Source organism: Nicotiana tomentosiformis, chromosome 5 (assembly GCF_000390325.3).
Source record: "Nicotiana tomentosiformis chromosome 5, ASM39032v3, whole genome shotgun sequence".
NCBI classification, from domain to species: Eukaryota; Viridiplantae; Streptophyta; class Magnoliopsida; order Solanales; family Solanaceae; genus Nicotiana; species Nicotiana tomentosiformis.
In genome coordinates, this window is record NC_090816.1 from 110,937,517 (window position 1) to 110,955,845 (window position 18,329).

Genomic DNA, 18,329 nt, shown 5'->3' on the forward strand with positions numbered 1-18,329 from the left:
TTTTTGCTTACGAATTGCACATGTTATATTAGCGAGTATTTTTTGACTTAAAATCTCGCCACTACTTCACCAAGGTTAATCAAGATACTTACTAAGTACATAACGTCGGTTGTACTCATAATACACTTCTGCACCTTGCGTGCAGATTTTAGAGTTGAGCTATTGTAGATGTCGAAGGCTAGCAACGAGGATGTACTCACATTCCAACTGGAAGCTACCACCTTATTCATGATAGTCTAGGATTTGGACATCTATTTATGTATATTCAAGCAGATATTATATTTTCTTCGTACCAATATTGTAAACCTAAATCTTAGTGGCTTATAACTTGTACTATCAATCTTTGAGATAGTAGTATGGATTTTTTCCATTTTATTTAGTATTGATTAATGATAATATTTTTCATTCGAGTTATGTTTTTTATTGTTTGCCTTACCTAGCATGTTGGGGGTTAGGTATCATCATAATTAAGTGAAAATTTAGATCATGATACTTTTATTGTCATACAAATATTATTATACCACAAGTTTTTAGCTTTTAAAATCATAAGTTTTTATACCAAGTCAAACTTTGTCACATCAATCGAAAGGAGTGAAATTTTTAGGAAGACCAAAAGTGTTCATTTTAACAAACTTAAGGGACCAGAACTACTCAAAAGCATATTAAGACACCATTTTAAATCTACACCAAATGTAAGGATCATTTTTGTCATTTTCTCCGTCACTAAACCTCAAAAGCACACACTCGGGAAAACTCCTAAATTCTCAGCGCTGTCTTTAAACTTTAGTCCCTCTTCTCTCTGCCCCTTTCTTCCGTCGAAACTTTCCAGAGAGTTCGAATCCACCAAACCATGGCGACCGTTATGCAGAAAATCAAAGACATCGAAGATGAGGTATAAAAAAAAGACTCGATTTATTGTTTTATTTCGTTTAAATTCGAAAAAATATATTACTCAGATGATTAAATGAAATTAATCATTTCAATTTTAGCTATTACTGTATCAATTTTCTGCTAACTATTTTAAAAAATCAATATTTTTAGTTATAGAGCTTTATGATATTTAAAAAAGGCTGATTTTTTTGTGCATTATTTAATTTTCAGAGTAGAGTATCTAAGCTTTTTTATAGCTGTATGAATAACTTAATTCTTTTTGCATAAAAAAATAAATGAAATTTAACCGAGAAATGGAAAAGACAGAATGAGAAAAATTAAACGGGAAAGGATAATGCTTATATTTCCTAAACAAAAGGACAAGTATATACTGGATTTCTATAATGGAATTTCAGAAATAAATGGCAATGGAATGGGAAAGATATCATTTTGGGTTCCAAGGAGAACTATGAGGTCTTAGGTTCAAATCTCAATAGAATTAGGTGATTTCTCCATTTGAGGTAGTCAGAGTTACCCGGTATCGGCTGGTAGCAGGGGCGTACGTAGGATTTTATACAAGTGGTGTCGATAATTTAAAAATTGAACCAGTAAACAAATTACTACAATGAGACAAAGCGGTGGAGTAGAGAAAAGGGGTTCAACTGAATCCCTTTGTTAGAATATTATATTGCATAATTAGGATATAAACAAATATTTTTTTGTTATATGTAAACAATTGAATTCCCTTGACATTAGGAAAAATTCTAGTAAAGTAGGAAAGGGGCTCAAAAGTTGCTATAGATCCTATGTTTAAATCTCAATTGTGATATTCTTTATTCCAAGATTCCAAATCATAAATTATTAACACTAGTCCCAAGAAAATATACTTAAATTACTTTAGGGGAAAAAAGAATCTAATGGAGAATCGTACGTGATGAGCCGCCCAAGGTTGGAGCTGGTAAAGGAGAGTGCAGAATTGGAATAGGAAGTCAGAACTAAGTAAGAAGTTATAGAATATATAAGCCAACGATATATGTTTTTCTATAATAATATTAAGAGCCCTTTAAAGTTTAAACAAAGAGTTCCTTTAGATTCTGTTTCATATTCTTTCTCTGAATCGTACTATGGCCTTTGCTCAGGTTGGGCCTGGTGTCATTCTGAGGTTTTTATATGTAAAAATAAAATAAAGAATAAGCGCCTATGCCGGGAATGGAACCTGTGACCTCCTTCGCTGCAAGGATCCCGCACGACCACCAGACTGGAACCACTTTGTTTGTAAAGTAGTGTCATCTCAATGGCTATTGATGTTTCTGTTTTTCAATCACCTATAATTTTGTAGAAAATTTTAGCAAAGCGGTGTCGGATGACACCGCTTGTAGCAACGTAGATCCGCCCCTGGCGGGTAGGAGGTAGCAGGTACCGGGTGAAATAGTCGAGGTGCACGCAAACTGGTCTAGACACTACCGTTATGAAAAGTCTCATTCTGAGTCCCTAATTTGATAAGTATTACTTACTAAATAGCAAGGTTTGGATAAACTTATATGGCTTAGTGCAAGTTTTTGCTTCGTTTGTCCATGCCTCAAGATACTTTTTGAAATTGGTAGGTTATTATGTTGCATACAACATAGTGAATGACATCAAATGATGGACAATCAAGTTTCGGTGTCCCGGTGAAACCCAATAATTTTGAAACCCGAGAAATAAGTATTGGACCTTTAAGTCCACTCGAAATGGAGCTATCCTAACATACCCGTAGATTTAAATCCATTTATCTTCACTCTTATATTCTAACTAAATCGAAAACAAAATAAATCCACCATTAACTTTGGTTAATTGTTATATATTATGGAAGGTAGGCAGATCCTGGACGCCGCTTTGGTGGCAAACGAACTAGTAGACTCCAGAAGGAAAAATAGGGAACCCGGCTTACTGTGCAAGTTGGACCTTGAGAAGGCTTTCGACTGTGTTAATTGGGAGTTCTTGGATTTCATTATGATGCGGATGGGGTTTGGGGAAAGATGGAGGGGATGGATCAAGTTCTGCATTTCCTCAGTCAGATTCTCTGTCCTAGTTAATTGTAGCCCGTGTGGTTTCTTTGGCAGCTCCAGGGGCCTCAGGCAAGGTGACCCCCTATCCTCATGTTATTCATCCTAGTGATGGATGCTCTGAGTAAAATGATGGATCGTGCGGCGGACGGAGGCTTCTTGAGAGGATTCTTAGCTCCGATCGGGGTGCCCAGTGCCCGAAGAGTCTCTCATTTGCTTTTTGCGGATGACACCCTGGTTTTCTGTGATGCCGATATGGATCAGTTGACCTGCCTGAAGCAGATCCTGCAGTGGTTTCAGATAGTATCATGACTCAAAATCAGCCTCGGCAAGTGCGAGATTTTCCCGGTGGGTGAAATTGCCAACATTGATGCTTTGTCTCATGTCCTCAGATGTAAGTTGTGCTCTCTTCCCACCACTTACCTAGGTTTACCATTGGGCGCTTCGCATAAGGATACTACGGTTTGGAATCCAGTGATTGAAAGGGTTGAAAAAAGACTAGCAGGCTGGCAGAAACGATACTTGTCAAAAGGTGGTAAGGAAGTGCTTATCAATAGCACTTTGTCGAGTATCCTACCTATTACTTGTCCCTGTTGCAAGCTCCAGTGAGCATCACAGATAAACCGGAGCGCCTTCAAAGGAATTTTCTTTGGGATGCGGCGGATGGAACTAGAAAGTTTCATCTAGTGAATTGTGAGACAGTCACTTCCCCAAAGAAGTGGAGTGGACTTGGAGTAAAAGATCTTAGGGTATTCAACAGAGCTTTGCTGGGGAAGTGGCTGTGGAGATTCGGGGTAGAAGAGCATGCTCTATGGAGGGAGGTCATAGTAGAAAAGTACGATTCAACGGGAGGGGGTTGGAGGACCAAGGCAATCACAACACCGTTCAGGTGTGGCATGTGGAGGAACATCATGAAGAACTGGGAAGCCTTCAATGGCAACATCACTTACAGGGCGGGAGATGGAATGAGAATCAGCTTTTGGAATCACAGGTGGTGTGGAGAGGATACTCTAAGGGTCTCTTTCCCCAACGTCTTCAGAGTTTCAAACCAGAAGGAACTAATGGTCCAACAAATTCGCAAGGAGCATGAAGGGGTGGTGGTATGGGACCTCTCTTTTAGAAGGAACATGCAAGATTGGGAGATTGCAGAGCTCCAAGATTTGTTGGCACTGCTATACATGCAAGAAAGGCCCCATCCATCGTGTGATTCTTGGAGATGGGGGTTGCGTGGCGATGATTTGTTCACTGTAAAGTCCTTTTACCAGAGTATGTTGGTGAGAGAGGAGGCTACTTTTCCATACTCCTCGATCTGGATCCCTAAGGCGCCAACGAAGGTGTGCTTCTTTGCCTGGCTAGCGGTGAGGGGAATGATCTTGACTGCTGAAAATTTGCGAAAGAGAGGAATTACACTTGTTAGCTGGTGCTACATGTGTAAAAGCTCAGGGGAAGAAGTTGATCACCTTCTGTTGCATTGCCCTGCTTCCTCGGGTTTGTGGAGGGCAATCTTATATCTTTTTGGTGTTCAATGGGTGATGCCAAGCACTGTAAAGGATATGTTACATAGCTGAGCCGGTTTTCGCAGAAGAAGCAAGCAAAAGGCGTGTGAAGTTCGCCCCATTAGCTCTTCTGTAGATAGTTTGGGGGATAGAGAAATAGGAGAGTTTTTGAGGGGATTGAGTCTTCTATTTCACAACTTAAGAATAGTCTTTTATCTTTGATCGCTTTTTGGTGCACCCATATAGCACCTACTTGTGTAGAAGATTGGGCGTCTTTTGTAGAGAATCATGTTCTGATGTAAATTCTCTTACTTTTTGGTATACTTCTTGTATACGGGAGTTTTTTTTTATTCCTTTTGATTAATATAACTTACCTTATCAAAAAAAAATATTATCAAAAAATAAGACTTTGAACGTGCTGTGTAGACCTGGAACTTTCAATGTTCATGCATCTAAAGTCAAAGAGGAAAAATCCATATTAATAGATCTATTCGATTCTTCTTATGTGTATTTGAATCATACCTATTAGAGTAGCAGAGTAAACTAAGTTGATTGCATCTTTTCATTAAATTCTAGATATTTCTTTGTTCAGTTTGTATTCGCTCAATTATGTCTTTGGCCATATGACACCTTTATTTCTTTACGCCGAATAGATATTACTGTTGACTAGAAAGTGAGAAATTGTCTCTTTGCTTGCAGATGGCTAAGACCCAAAAGAACAAAGCTACTGCTCATCATCTCGGTTTGTTAAAGGTAGCACAGTCACAAATATTTGATTGGTTAATTTCTGAGGTTACACGAAATTTATTGTCGGGTCATTGATATGCAGTTGGGTTGCTTATGTTTTATGTTCATTATTGTAGACAAAGGGAAGTATGATTTTTCACATTCTTGGATTTGTTGACATGTCATGAGCTTACATCACTCTAAAGTTATATTTGGATTTTGTTTTTCCCCCCCTTCCATAATCAGGTTTTTAATCAAGACTCTTAACCATACACGAGACATAACCAACAACTGGAAAATATTTTCTTACCCAAAATTAATTTATTCTTTTGCTTATCATGCTTTCTATTAAAATGTCATATTATAGGTTGATGCTAGTAAATATGTGTCTAGTGTTTTTCTGTTGTCCAAATGTAATGATCGGGTTGAAATATTATGTGCCTAAAAATTGCAACCCCCCCCCCCCCCAACCAAAAAAAAAAAAAAATTGCCCTAGGTTTGTCAAGATACCGTGCATATATAATCTTCCAATGCTTTTAGTTGTTTTCTCTAGTTTAGATGCTGGTTGATCTGAGAATATCTGTTTTACAAACAGTCTTGAGTTCTTTAAAACATTTAAGGTGATATTTAGGTAATGCGTAAAATTAACGCTAGTTTAGATCTTATCTTCTTGAATTACATAATTCATGTCATTTACTATGAAAGAACGTTCTAATATTCTTTTCCTCTTTATTAGCAACTTTTCCATTTACTCTTTCTGTGATAGAAAGTCATCGAACTATGTTTTAATCCTGTATACTTCTTCTTGTTCACTTCATTTCTAGCGGCGGCATTTTCTGTTTACAGCTGCTCGAATTAGCATGTATAATTGTCCTATGTATAACTGTTGGTGTGGTTTGACATCATTATAACACATCTCTAACTCCAAAACTTGATGTTTCTTTTCTTTTCCAGAACTCCAACTTGTGTATTATCAGATTTCTGATATTAGTTTTTTGTTAGTCATAGATGCAGTAACGTGGGATGAAACGAGTATTCTCGCACTCATTCATCTCTGAAATAGCAACATGCTAAAAAATAAATAGGTAAATTTACCATCAATACAAAGAGATTTTACTAAATTCACTTGCTATGGTTATTTTATAGTACAATGAGCTTTTCATACTACAAACTGGTAGTCTTGTGATGCAATACATGGTTAGGCAAAACCGGCAAGCCTTCGAGGGAGCTTCAAGAGCTTCTCAGATTAGCATAGGACATCTTGTTGTATATAACTGTTGATGTGGTTTGACAGCATTATAACACATCTCTAACTCCAAAACTCGATATTTTTTCTTTTCCGAAAATCTAATTGGTATAATATCAGAATTTCTGCATTAGGTTTTGGTTAGAGATATGTGCAGTACACATGGGAAAAACAAGTATATATTTTCGCACACTCATTAAATGTTAACATGCATAAAAACTATAATTACTTGCTATGGTTATTTTATTGTATGATTTGTTTTTCATACTACGGCCTAATACTTTTGTAATGCAATGCATGGCTAGGCAAAACTGGCAAAACTTCGAAGGGAGCTTCTTACACCTACATCAAAAGGTGGTGGTGGAGCTGGAGAAGGTTTTGATGTTACAAAAAGCGGTGATGCAAGAGTGGGTTTAGTGGGCTTTCCTTCAGTTGGAAAGTCGACACTCTTGAACAAATTGACTGGAACTTTTTCTGAGGTGTGTAACCATCCAATGATATCTAAGTTCGTTATCTAGTACTTTGATTCTATTAGTTCATGAATTCTCTTTTGACTAACAGAAGTGTAGATAAGAAAACTGCAAAACAGTCTCTTGTTTCTAGTTTCTTTTTGGTTCACCCAGGAGGTCCATACATGTATAGATGATTGGGTTTCTTTGTACAGAACCATATTGCAGTGTAGGTTCTTTACTTTTTTTAGTATACGGCTTGTATACAAGTTTTCCCCATCATCAATATAATTATTTACTTTATAAAGAAATAGTGTACGATAAGAGGTAAAATTTTGTCGTTATTGTAATTATGAAAAAGGGTCTTGTATTAGCTTCTTAGAAGTTTGAATTTTTGAAGTGTCAAATAGCGTATGGAATCCTTTTCAGTTGAAAGATCAGCTTTTTCTTGGAATAATTATGTTCCAGCTCGAACCATGAGGTCGGAGATACAACTTACCAAGGGGAAAATGTAGAAAAGCCATGGTTGGCCTCGTGGGGTGTGTGTGTGTTTTTTTTGGGGGGGGGGGGGGGGAGTTGATCGGTAGGTTTACCATATAAAAACACTTAGTTTTTCTGAACTCAGCCCCCTCTTAGAGGAAATGAGTATGATACTCTGGCTCATATGCTCTTTAAGATGATAAGAATTGGCAGATACAATTTCAAATTTTTGTGGTTTGAAAGTTCACATGGTTTTGGAAGGAAAAAGATTTACTATGAGTAACGAACTTTATATTGATGAGAAAGCAGTACAATGATGCAAAATGAAGTTTATCCTTCAAATAAGGAGTTGTTGTATTCTTCACAAATGATTTTTGGAACTCCAGAATGAATAATAAGAGGAAAAAAGGAACATATATATAATTCTTCTAGGAAATTTAGTCTTTTCTATGAAGTGTGGGAAATGTAGTCTTTGAGCAAGGAGCATAACTGAAAAATTTAATAATGAGTTTATTAGGGAAAAGTGAGAAATCTTCTAGAATAGGAGAAACATGAGGGCAACAAATTAAACACTTTAGCTCTATAGATGCATGAAGATGCTTTCTTGAATTCTTCTTTTCTTAGCTTTTGCGGCTGATAACATTCAACAGAAAAGAATCGGCTTGAAGTCTTTGTGGGTAGGTTACACTGTTAAAAGTAGGTGGTGCTGATACTCTGAGTCATGAAAGACATATAAATTTCCTACCTGCAAATATAAACTAATTGCTAGATGTGGATCTTCTTCACTACAGTAGCTGAGTAGCATTGCCATGCGCTGTACTGTAGTAGCATCAGCATGAACTAGAGTCTGAAAAGATGGACCTATGCACGAAACATAGAACTTGTTTCAATATAAGTTGGACGAATTTACACATGGAAGTTACTCTTATAATGTCAAATTGTGATTCTATAGCTTGCTTAGTGATTTGGTAGTTAATGTGTCTATTCTTGAGTTTATCACAGAATAGGGAAGGTGAAGTGGCAATATAGTTTTGTAACAGTCTCCTAATCAGGGTACCTAGCTTGATCAATTTGAATGCTTAACTTAGTCAATTTGAATACATGTAACAGTCTCCTAATCAGGGCCTAACTTGATTAATTTGAATGCTTAACTTAGTCAATTTGAATACATGCGCCGTGTTAGCTAGAAATCTCTTTAAAATATAGTAGCACAAGTTGCTCAGGTTTGTTTTCTGGAAACTTTTCCTTTGTTCTTACATAACGTTTTCCCTTATCTATTATTTTGTGTTTCTCTTTCCTTTCTCTCTCTTTTATGGATGGAAGGGGGCAAGAGTTTTTACTTTTTACTACGTTCTCTATTTTGGAAGTTAGATCTAATTTCTTATCACAAGGTTTAACTTGTGATCATTAATCAGAGACAAATTAACATTTCAAGGGGAGAAAAGGCTTCATCATTTGATTTTGATTCTCGTAAGTCAAGAAATAAGCAAATCAGTTATTTCTCGAGTTGATTGTTTTTCTGCTCTAACTTTTTGGGGACCACCAAATGAACTTTAAAAGTAGTGGCAAGAAAATATATAGGTAGTTATTGATCATTAGTCGGATCTGTATCTTTAAAGCAAAATCAACTCTTTTCTAAGTAGTGAAGCCTTTGATTACGAGTCATTTGTGCTACTACAATCGGCTGTCCAAGCAAATATAACCTGTTCTGTTGGCTTGACGCTTCTAGGAAAAACACGATGGAACTTTACGTTGCAAGGTGGTTTCATTATGCCTTTTCTTAACAAGCCCTCTTCTGTGGTTGACAGGTTGCTTCATATGAATTTACCACCTTAACGTGCATTCCTGGTGTCATCATGTATCGAGGAGCTAAAATCCAGGTATCATAAACCTTCATGATTTTTTTAGAACCTGGCACTTAAGAACGCATCAGCTATAGTTTGCTACTTGTGCAAATAAAACTGTCAACTTGAAGGAGTACTGCTTTTTTGATGAGAATAGGAATTGATCTATTTGGATACTGATACTACTTTTGCTCACTTGTGTCCAGAAATATTTGGAAGTAGATTTTTGTAATCATAAATAAGGAGAATTTGAAAACAGTTTGTACTAGTTACTCTGCAATGAGATTTTCTCATGGAGGATTTTCTTCCTTGCAATGTGCTTCTAGGTTTTATTAGCCACTGGTTGCTTCTGTAAATGTCTTAGTTTCAATTATATAATCCAGATAATCAGAGGAGGAGTGAACTCTGAACTATGGAAGGCAGTTATCTAACTTGTTGATTAACTGATTAACTTAGGAGTGAACACTAAATCGTGGGTCTCTTGAAGTGTACTTTTTCTCAGTTTTAAGGGAGAGTATGTTCAAATTATGATTATGTTGACACTAGGTATAAGATGTGGTTTCACTTATCCAAAAGTATAAGAATAAAGAGTTGTGATTTCATATGTATATTGTTTTCTCTTATATATTAGAATCACTTGCTAAATGTTGTGATTGTGTTTCCTTTTATAAGCTAGAAGCAATTATTGCTATTCTCTCTAGGGTGAGTATCAGTATAATTTTTCCTAGAAGAACCTGCACTGCTTGCAATTCTATTCGTGGCTTGCCTTATTACAAGAGCATTCTTCCCCATTAATATGAAGCACTGATGAAGCCGAAAATTCCCTTTTCTGGAAGAGCCTTTAATGTATTATTGGTCATTTGTTCACGGGCTAGTTATGGAGAGATTATGATAAATTTATTTTTTATACGGTGAATAATAAAATAGGGATTGATTACTTTAGTTATTCTTAGTTACTTTTAGGAGAGGTAGAGGAAGGCCGAAGAAGTATTGGGGAGATATGATTAGGCAGGACATGGTACATCTTCAGCTTACCGAGGACATGACCCTTGACAGAAGGTTGTGGAGGTCGAGAATTAGGATAGAAGATTATTAGGGTAGAGGATTCGTAGGGTATAGAGCTACTTCCTTTCCATACCAGTAGTTTTAGGATTATTCTCATTTTGTTTTATTCTTAGATTTCTGTTACTATCCGATGTTGCTTCTGCATTGGTTTTGTTGCTATCTGCTTCTTTTCATGACTTTTTTTCACTACTATATTGTTTTTCCTTACTGCTGTGATTATGCGTGCCTTGAGCTGAGGGCCTATGAGAAACAACCTCTCTACCCGCTTCAGGTAGGGGTAAGGTTGCGTACACACTGCCCTCCCTAAACCCAATTTGTGGGAATACTCCGTGTATGGCTAATACATGTATTCTTATTCCACATTCTATTCTACATAAAATAACATACAGATTTTTGCATAAATTATGCATGTATCTTTTTAATAATCGTGGTATCTGAGCAGGTTGTGCATACCCCATACTTGTGCATGTATAAACAATGCAGAGTAACCAACCACTTTATAGAGTTACGTGGCATTTATTTTTTTCTTGTACAACCAACCATACATGATATTAACTTAGCAGAATTTTATGTTGAGATTATTTCTATTAGTGAGGTAAACCAAACACCCCCTTAATGTATAGCATTGTTGGAGCCAAGTGAGTTAACCTGGCCTTAATGTGGAAGCTCTTTCCTCGAGAAGGAAAATGGTCAAAGATAAGTAGATGTGGAATGAATGAGACAAAAAGGCTTTCAGTGTAAAAAACCAGTTTTTATTGAAAATTTTGGGTACGCTGCCTTGCCCAGACCCTGCATGAACGCGAGATGTTTAGTGCATGGAGCTGCCCTTTATTTTTGGATGTCAAGTGCTGATTAAGTTGTGTGGTGTTATGTACCAACTTCTAATAAATTTGATTTCTTTTTATTAATGGTATCTATTCATAGCATTGGGCTCCTCAAGGCTGAATTGGTCCGTTTCCCCAAAATTAACCCAACATTAACTTCCATTCGTCATTTCCCTCCTTATCTTTTCTTTTAATTGTACATGTTAAGAGCGAGCTCCTGACCGGTGGCAAAGTTGTGTTATTCACCATGCAGGCAATAAAAATAAGCATTAGTCCGCACAAAAGATACCTGTAATTGGGAGAATGTAAATAAAACTAAAGTTGCAGGTGCCAGGTAGTGAAGTATTACTAAGTTTTCCTAATTCATGAAACTCTTTTATCAACTTTATTGCAAACAAGGGCACATGGTGAACAGTGTGAAAGACTACTTAGCTTTTACTCTTGATATCCTTATTTCTTCTTTTTCTTTAATGTGTGTGGTTCACATCATATAGGATTATCCATCTCACAAGCATCATAATGTTAATTCTACTTATAAAATAAAAATCATAATGTTTGATTCTATAATTTTGCTTAATATAAAACTCTCTTGCTCATCCCTTTTCCTGATTTTTTTGGTAGTTGTTGGATCTCCCAGGAATTATTGAGGGTGCCAAGGATGGAAAAGGTAGAGGAAGGCAGGTAAAGTGTTGCGTTTGCTTCTTAGCTATCTCATTATTTCTTTAGCACCATATATGTTTTCATAAGAAAACAGAGATTTAATTTTTAAGGACTCTGTATCCAAGACAACAAGTAGATACATTTAAAACCTAAGAAAATGGTACCTGAAATGAATTCTCTCCAATCATGATGAAGATCAGTCAAGAAGATACCAGAGAATATCTGTGTATTTTCTCCACATTGAATACACCCTCCATTCTCATTTGCTTAATACTCTTTTCTTTTTTTTTGGGTCGCAAAATGAGTAACCTTTGCTATATCTAATTATTTAGAAACTATTTAACTTTTACATTCCTAATTTACCATTGACATGAGTTGTTGTAGGCCCCAGTGCATATAAAAACAAACATCAAAGGGTAGTTTTGGTACTTCTTACATATTAAGCTTATGCATCAAATTATTTCTTTCTTAACTTCTTCTCCAATAAAAATTGCCAAATAATTTGGAGTAGATGGGATGAAATTATAAAAAGTTGAATGAAGTATATGGAACCACTAAAGCACACCTCTCAAAGAAAATACACCCACTTCTTGATAAAGCCATAGTTACATCCAGATTTACATTGGTCATTTCCCCTTCCTAACTGTACCTTCAATGAATAGCTATACTAAGGAAGGACCTGAATATTTTGGCTATAATGAAGACATGATAACTATTGTAGAACTACACTAAGAAAGGGGATGATCTGGTGTTGCATGTCAACTAAATGCACCAAATCACGGCCAACAATAGTCACATTCCCTCAAATATCTGTCCCCCATTCCTCTTTACTTTTATAAATAGGTCTAAACGAATTGCCATGTGCTCATGATTATTGATGTATGACATGATACCTTGAGAGTCTTCAACCTTCATTTCTTGTTTTATTAAGATGTAGTTGGTGGGCTTAATATCACTTATCTTGTGACTGATGACAAATACAGGTTATCAGTACTGCAAGGACTTGCAATTGTATACTTATTGTTCTTGATGCAATAAAACCAATTACTCACAAACGTCTCATCGAGAAAGAGCTTGAGGGATTTGGCATCAGGTAATAGACTGTTGGAATGTTTGTGTTCCCCTTATGTAATCTGCTTTTCCTTTTCCCCCCTATTGATTCACGATTCTTGGTGCTCTTCCCTTTATTAGGTTGAACAAGGAACCACCTAATCTGACATTCAGGAAGAAAGAGAAGGGTGGGATCAATTTAACATCAACAGTGACCAACACTCATTTGGACCTCGATACCGTAAAGGCCATATGCAGTGAATACAGAATACATAATGCTGATGTTCATCTTAGGTATGATGCAACTGCTGATGACCTTATTGATGTCATTGAAGGCAGTAGAGTATACACACCTTGCATCTATGTTGTGAACAAAATTGATCAAATCACAATGGAAGAGCTAGAGATTCTGGATAAACTTCCCCATTATTGTCCGATCAGGTAGTTATCCATTTTTTAAAGTTTTGTGTTTGTTTCTTTTCATCTATCATTTACAGATTTCGGTAAATAAAAGCTTCATGGATAACAACATATAGGAACCCGTGACACAAATTGAATGAAATTGGTGAAAGCCTAATAGAAATGTTCACTTCTTAATACTTCGATAAAGTGTATAAGAAATATGCACTTCTTTAATATAGCTTGACTCTTGATGATGAACATACATCAGACTCCGCAATCTTGGTAAAATCTCGATTAGCACTGTGTATGCCACTTTATTCCTTCCATTCATCATTTGAGCGACACATTGTTCTTCTCGTTGTAGTTGACCCTATTCAAGTCAATTTTTTTCTTTTGATATTTCCAGTAAGGTCAGACTTAGATTTCGTTTGGTTGGCAAACATCATATCAACAACAAGTAGCTGATATTGAAAAATCATTATTGAAGTAATGTGTGTAGTTGAATAGTTGTTCTACTAAACATTGATTCAACTGCCACCGTCCAGTAAAGAGGCAAGTAGGTGTTGGCTGGCTAGATCTTTTTGGACGATTGGATTGGCTCCATCACATGGCGTAGGCTTGGCGTTTGAACTTCATGAGCTCAGGGTTAAGGACCTCTTACAAAAGTTATGGATGGATATGAATGTTCTATGCATTTCCTGCTTGTGGTTCACAACCATCTTTTTTTGGGTTATATTTACTTTTCAGTGAGGTTACTCTGACTTCCTGTCATCACATCTATCGAAATTCAGAAGGATTGGAGTATAATTTCATAATATTTCTAGATTCACAACATACATAGATCTTTGAACTTTAGTAAAATAATAACTGAGCATGCCTTTTGTTTTTTCTAGTAGAGTAGTACTTACTTTTTGTAGTAGAGAATGACTACACCCATATTGTATGTAACTAAGACTCTCATATAAGCTCTTATCATACATTTTGACATGTTACACTCAGTTCAAGCCTGATAAATTTCGTTAATTGCTGTACTTCTGTAGTGCATGTCTTTAGTCATCTATGCTTCTGTTTTTGTTCTCTGTTGTGTTTTTTCATTGCCTTATTCTCTGAGAAATGAAGTTGCTGGAATCATTTTAAGTTCTTGTCTTCTCTTCACTTAAGAATCTATCAATCTTATCGTAAAATGCTTTTTCTATGATTTCCTGCAGTGCTCATTTGGAATGGAATCTTGATGGCTTGCTCGAGAAGATTTGGGAATATCTCAGTCTAACCCGTATATACACCAAGCCGAAGGGAATGAATCCAGACTATGAGGACCCAGTAATTCTATCATCAAAGAGAAGGACAGTGGAGGACTTCTGCGACAGAATCCACAAGGATATGGTTAAACAATTCAAATAGTATGTTGTTCCTTTCAACAGTTCTTCTTTTACAGTTTTCTTACATTTGATGTTAGAAGTACCCTTCACATGTGTTGTCAAGAAGATGAGTTTAAGTATGGCAATTTTTTTCTAAAGTATGGTATTCTACTTTACAAAGTAAGGGAAAAGGGATTTCCAAGGGAGACATGAGGAGGGCATAGGAAGTGCGTGAAGGGACAATTGTGCATACTTCGATAAGGACCTTCTCTCCTATGGTCCAAATATGGCAAAGAAAGGGAGAACGGGGTGTGGCGGGGGGAGGGGGTGGGCCGGTGGGGGTTTGAGGTTAATTACTGAAACTCCAAAGGAGCGGGATACTGCAAACTCCAGACAGCTTCCCTAGCATTCTTCAAAAAATTCAAATGCTTCTTGAGCTAGTTACTGGAAAAATCATAAATTGTTAGGATTATACAAACCTTCACCATACTAAAAATCACGCCCGCTGCTAGTCAAATGCTTATTGAGCTTGTGGGATCTGTGGCAGTAAAACACTTATTTCCATTTTCCCCTTCTTTTTTGTGTTTGGTTTTGTTAATGGTGAGAAACAGGAACTCTATCTGTCAAAAGACAGATGAAGCATAATTGTTATTCCTTCAAGTCTATAGTCAGATAACGAAATAATTTGATGAAGGTCAAATCAGATAGAATTACAGTCTTGAGTCTTAAAATAGCCTTTGCCGATGCCAACTTGCTTCGTATTGAAGCATAGTTGTTGTTGTGATTTAAATAGCTTTTCTGTGCTCTCCTGGTCCATTTGGTCGAAGCTTTTATCATCATTGCCCCTCATTGGTAATTCACCATTTGAACTTCGGCAATTATGATAACTTGCATGGTCATAATGCTGTCTTTGAGGACCTTTTTCCATTGACTCGCATCATTTGATTTCATATAGTTTGTCATACAATGTTTAACATTTAGGTTTGGTATGATGTGATATTTTCTGTCTTCTTAACAATCATGTGCCTTGGGTGCTGCAGTGCGCTGGTTTGGGGTTCAAGTGCAAAACACAAACCTCAGAGGGTGGGCAGGGTAATTACTCTGAACTGCTTGCATCACATTTTATCCGCTGATTTCTTTGTCGCTTGTCCCTTCCTAGATTTTATGCAATTAGGATGCTGTTCTTTACACTTGTTCTGTACCAGGAACATGAACTAGAAGATGAAGACGTCGTCCAAATCATCAAGAAGGTGTGATTGTAGAACTTGTACTTTGAATGCTGCAGTTGATGCAGATCTCTAGCACTAAAGGGTTTCATCGCATGTTGAGGTTTGTCCTAGATTGCATCCCTTGGTTTAGTTGTCCTTTTTCCAGTAGTTAGATCTAGTTTGAACAAAGTAAATCTTGTTGTGCCTGTTGTCACGGACAAGCTATATGGTGAATCTGCACATGTGCTGGCTAATCGTCCTCTGTATCATCTAAAGCCTGCCCCAGGGAGCAGTTAGTGGTAGTTGAAACTGCAAAAATTTAGTTTGTTTGTTCATACACTGTTGCCTCCAACTGGAGCTAAAATTTTCCATGAGAACTTTTAGTGTTTTTGATGATTTTATGTTGAATCTTTCTTCAAATCTCCATTACATAAACCAGGGCTTTCCATGCGTCGGAAAAAGAATCTAGGAGTAGGAGTTTCCAAATCTCTAGTTTGGCTCCCATCTAGTTTGATGCAACCTCTATTAAACTTTTGTCAGATTTCAGAATATTCTGGTAAGTAAATATTTACAAGATTACTTCAAACCTGCCCACTAATACTTCCATTTAATATAGGGAAATTACCAGTTATGTCAGCCTATAAGTAAGTTAGTACAAAAAATTAGCCAATTCATAAAATATTATTAATATTAGCCAATTAGCTATTTGTAGTAAAAAAATATCAAGTTTTTGCTTTCTTTTGAGTGGGTGTTGGTGGAATAGATTGGATATATCTTAAAGAGTTTAAATCTCAGTTTTGGGATGATTTGGTAGAGTTTTGAGGTGGCTTGAATTGAAAATTCGAAGTAGAAGATGAACATGGAAAAAGATGATATGTGTATCACACTGTGTATCATATTTGTATCATATGTATACCTGTGTGTGAGATACATGCGTGATACATGTGTTGCAGAAGATCTTTTTGAACTCGATTTTAACTACGAATTTTGATATCAAATCAGTCTAATTCACCTCCAATCTTCCTCAAATTTTATATATAGACTCATCTATATGTTTTCAATGAATTTCAACCTTACTCATTGAAGGTCTCTTTTTGCTTAGATTTTTGAAATTTTATATATATATATTGTATTTCATTATGTTGTTTGCTACCTTATCATGAAATTTTCTTTCCGTCTTGCATCTAATGTTGTTGATTCTTGGAAGGATATATTTGTGAAAAAATATGGAAGGGTATATTTGTTTGTGATTCTTGGAAAGAAAGAATCCTTATTCATTTGAGTTTTCAATTTTTGTATGTGCTTGGCTAGTTTTGGTAACTATATAATTAATGGCTAAAGGTTGGTAAGTTAGGACTTATTTGGACCTTTTCCGTAAGATTCCCTTCAATATATGACCTTCACTTTATGAAGGTTAACTTTGTTATTTTTAAGGGTCTAGCTTTAAAAACCAGTCACTCATCGATTATTGCATCATTTCTCAAAATTAGGTACGCATCGCGGATTTAAATCCCGTGTATTATTCTGTATTTAAGTGAAGAATGCTAGAGGTACGGGCGCATTTATTCACCGAATTTTGAACCATGTGTCACTGATCCGTGAGATTACTCGGTCATAAAAAGAACTACCTAATTGTTTCTCTAATTAAAGGAGTGATACTTGTGTATAATTGTGGTAGAGGCCTCATATTTAAGATCAAGTCGCCGTTTCGGAGTCGACAGGAGATCTGGGCACACACTACAACAGGATTTCAACAAGCAACCAAATGTATTGAGTTTTAATTTGCCAAAATTTGTTTTAATTTTTGACCCAAATTTAAATGACAACACTAGAACTCACCTAGGGAAGAAGGAAAAGCGTGGAAATGATCACATTCCACTGAGAAATTAATCTTTTGAGACGACAAAATTAGCCAAATTTGTTCTCATACACTACGCATGCATTATTCATGTTGACTTTGCTCTTCCCCTTAAATATTTGGTTCAGCTACCAAAAGAGAGAATTGTGCAAATCCAAAAACAAATGCGGTCTCTGTCACTGTGCAAATCCAAAAAAATCAACAAACACTAGAATTGTGATTTCACTTAGCCAAATTTTCGATAACCATTGGTCAGGTCCAGTTCTCTCGTTTAGTGAGCATTGGAACTGGTAAAAAAATTATTCCTTATTCATAATGTGAAATTAAATAAAGAATTCAGGCTTCGGTTTCTTTCAATCATTTTCGATTTCCTTACTGTTCTCAGTGAAGGTAAACAAGTACGAACTCATACTTCTGAGTGTTTGATTTCAAGTTTTTATTTCCTTAAACAATGTAGAAGTGGAAAGAAAAAAGAGTTACTGAATCACCTCCGATTTTTTAATAACAAAAGAGAAAATCAATTCCTTTTGGCAAATATTCACTTTCTGTCTATTTTTTTGACAAATATCATGACATGTAAAACTATCATTTGAACAATTCGACGAGGTCAATTTCAAAATAAGTGAAAAGAAAAAAGAAAAAAAGGACTTGATGAATTTTCAATGTTAAAATCTTGGGATCCATCCAATAATGAGAAAATTTTCAATTTAACCATTGCGTTTTGATTTGTAATAAGACTAAAAGCATA

The 18,329-nt window shown here is 36.1% G+C and overlaps 1 protein-coding gene across 1 annotated transcript; it reads left to right on the forward strand.

Annotated features, from left to right (window-relative positions):
* The first annotated feature begins 728 nt into the window (after window positions 1-728).
* On the forward strand, window positions 729-16,131 carry LOC104108081 (developmentally-regulated G-protein 3). Its single transcript, XM_009617062.4, has 10 exons — window positions 729-892; window positions 5,111-5,164; window positions 6,689-6,862; window positions 9,121-9,192; window positions 11,667-11,726; window positions 12,689-12,798; window positions 12,897-13,196; window positions 14,366-14,557; window positions 15,556-15,607; window positions 15,721-16,131. Exons 1-10 carry the CDS (start codon window positions 851-853, stop codon window positions 15,769-15,771), a joined length of 1,107 nt encoding a protein of 368 aa, XP_009615357.1. The 5' UTR covers window positions 729-850; the 3' UTR covers window positions 15,772-16,131.
* The last annotated feature ends 2,198 nt before the right edge of the window (window positions 16,132-18,329 follow it).

What these genes read in the sequence shown, in the direction of transcription:
- LOC104108081 (XM_009617062.4), top strand. Translation starts at nt 851, where the DNA reads ATGGCGACCGTTATGCAGAAAATCAAAGACATCGAAGATGAG. An exon ending in TGACTGGAACTTTTTCTGAG is followed by an intron (nt 6,863 to 9,120) that starts GTGTGTAACCAT and finishes TGTGGTTGACAG; the next exon opens with GTTGCTTCATATGAATTTAC. An exon ending in ATGGTTAAACAATTCAAATA is followed by an intron (nt 14,558 to 15,555) that starts GTATGTTGTTCC and finishes TGGGTGCTGCAG; the next exon opens with TGCGCTGGTTTGGGGTTCAA.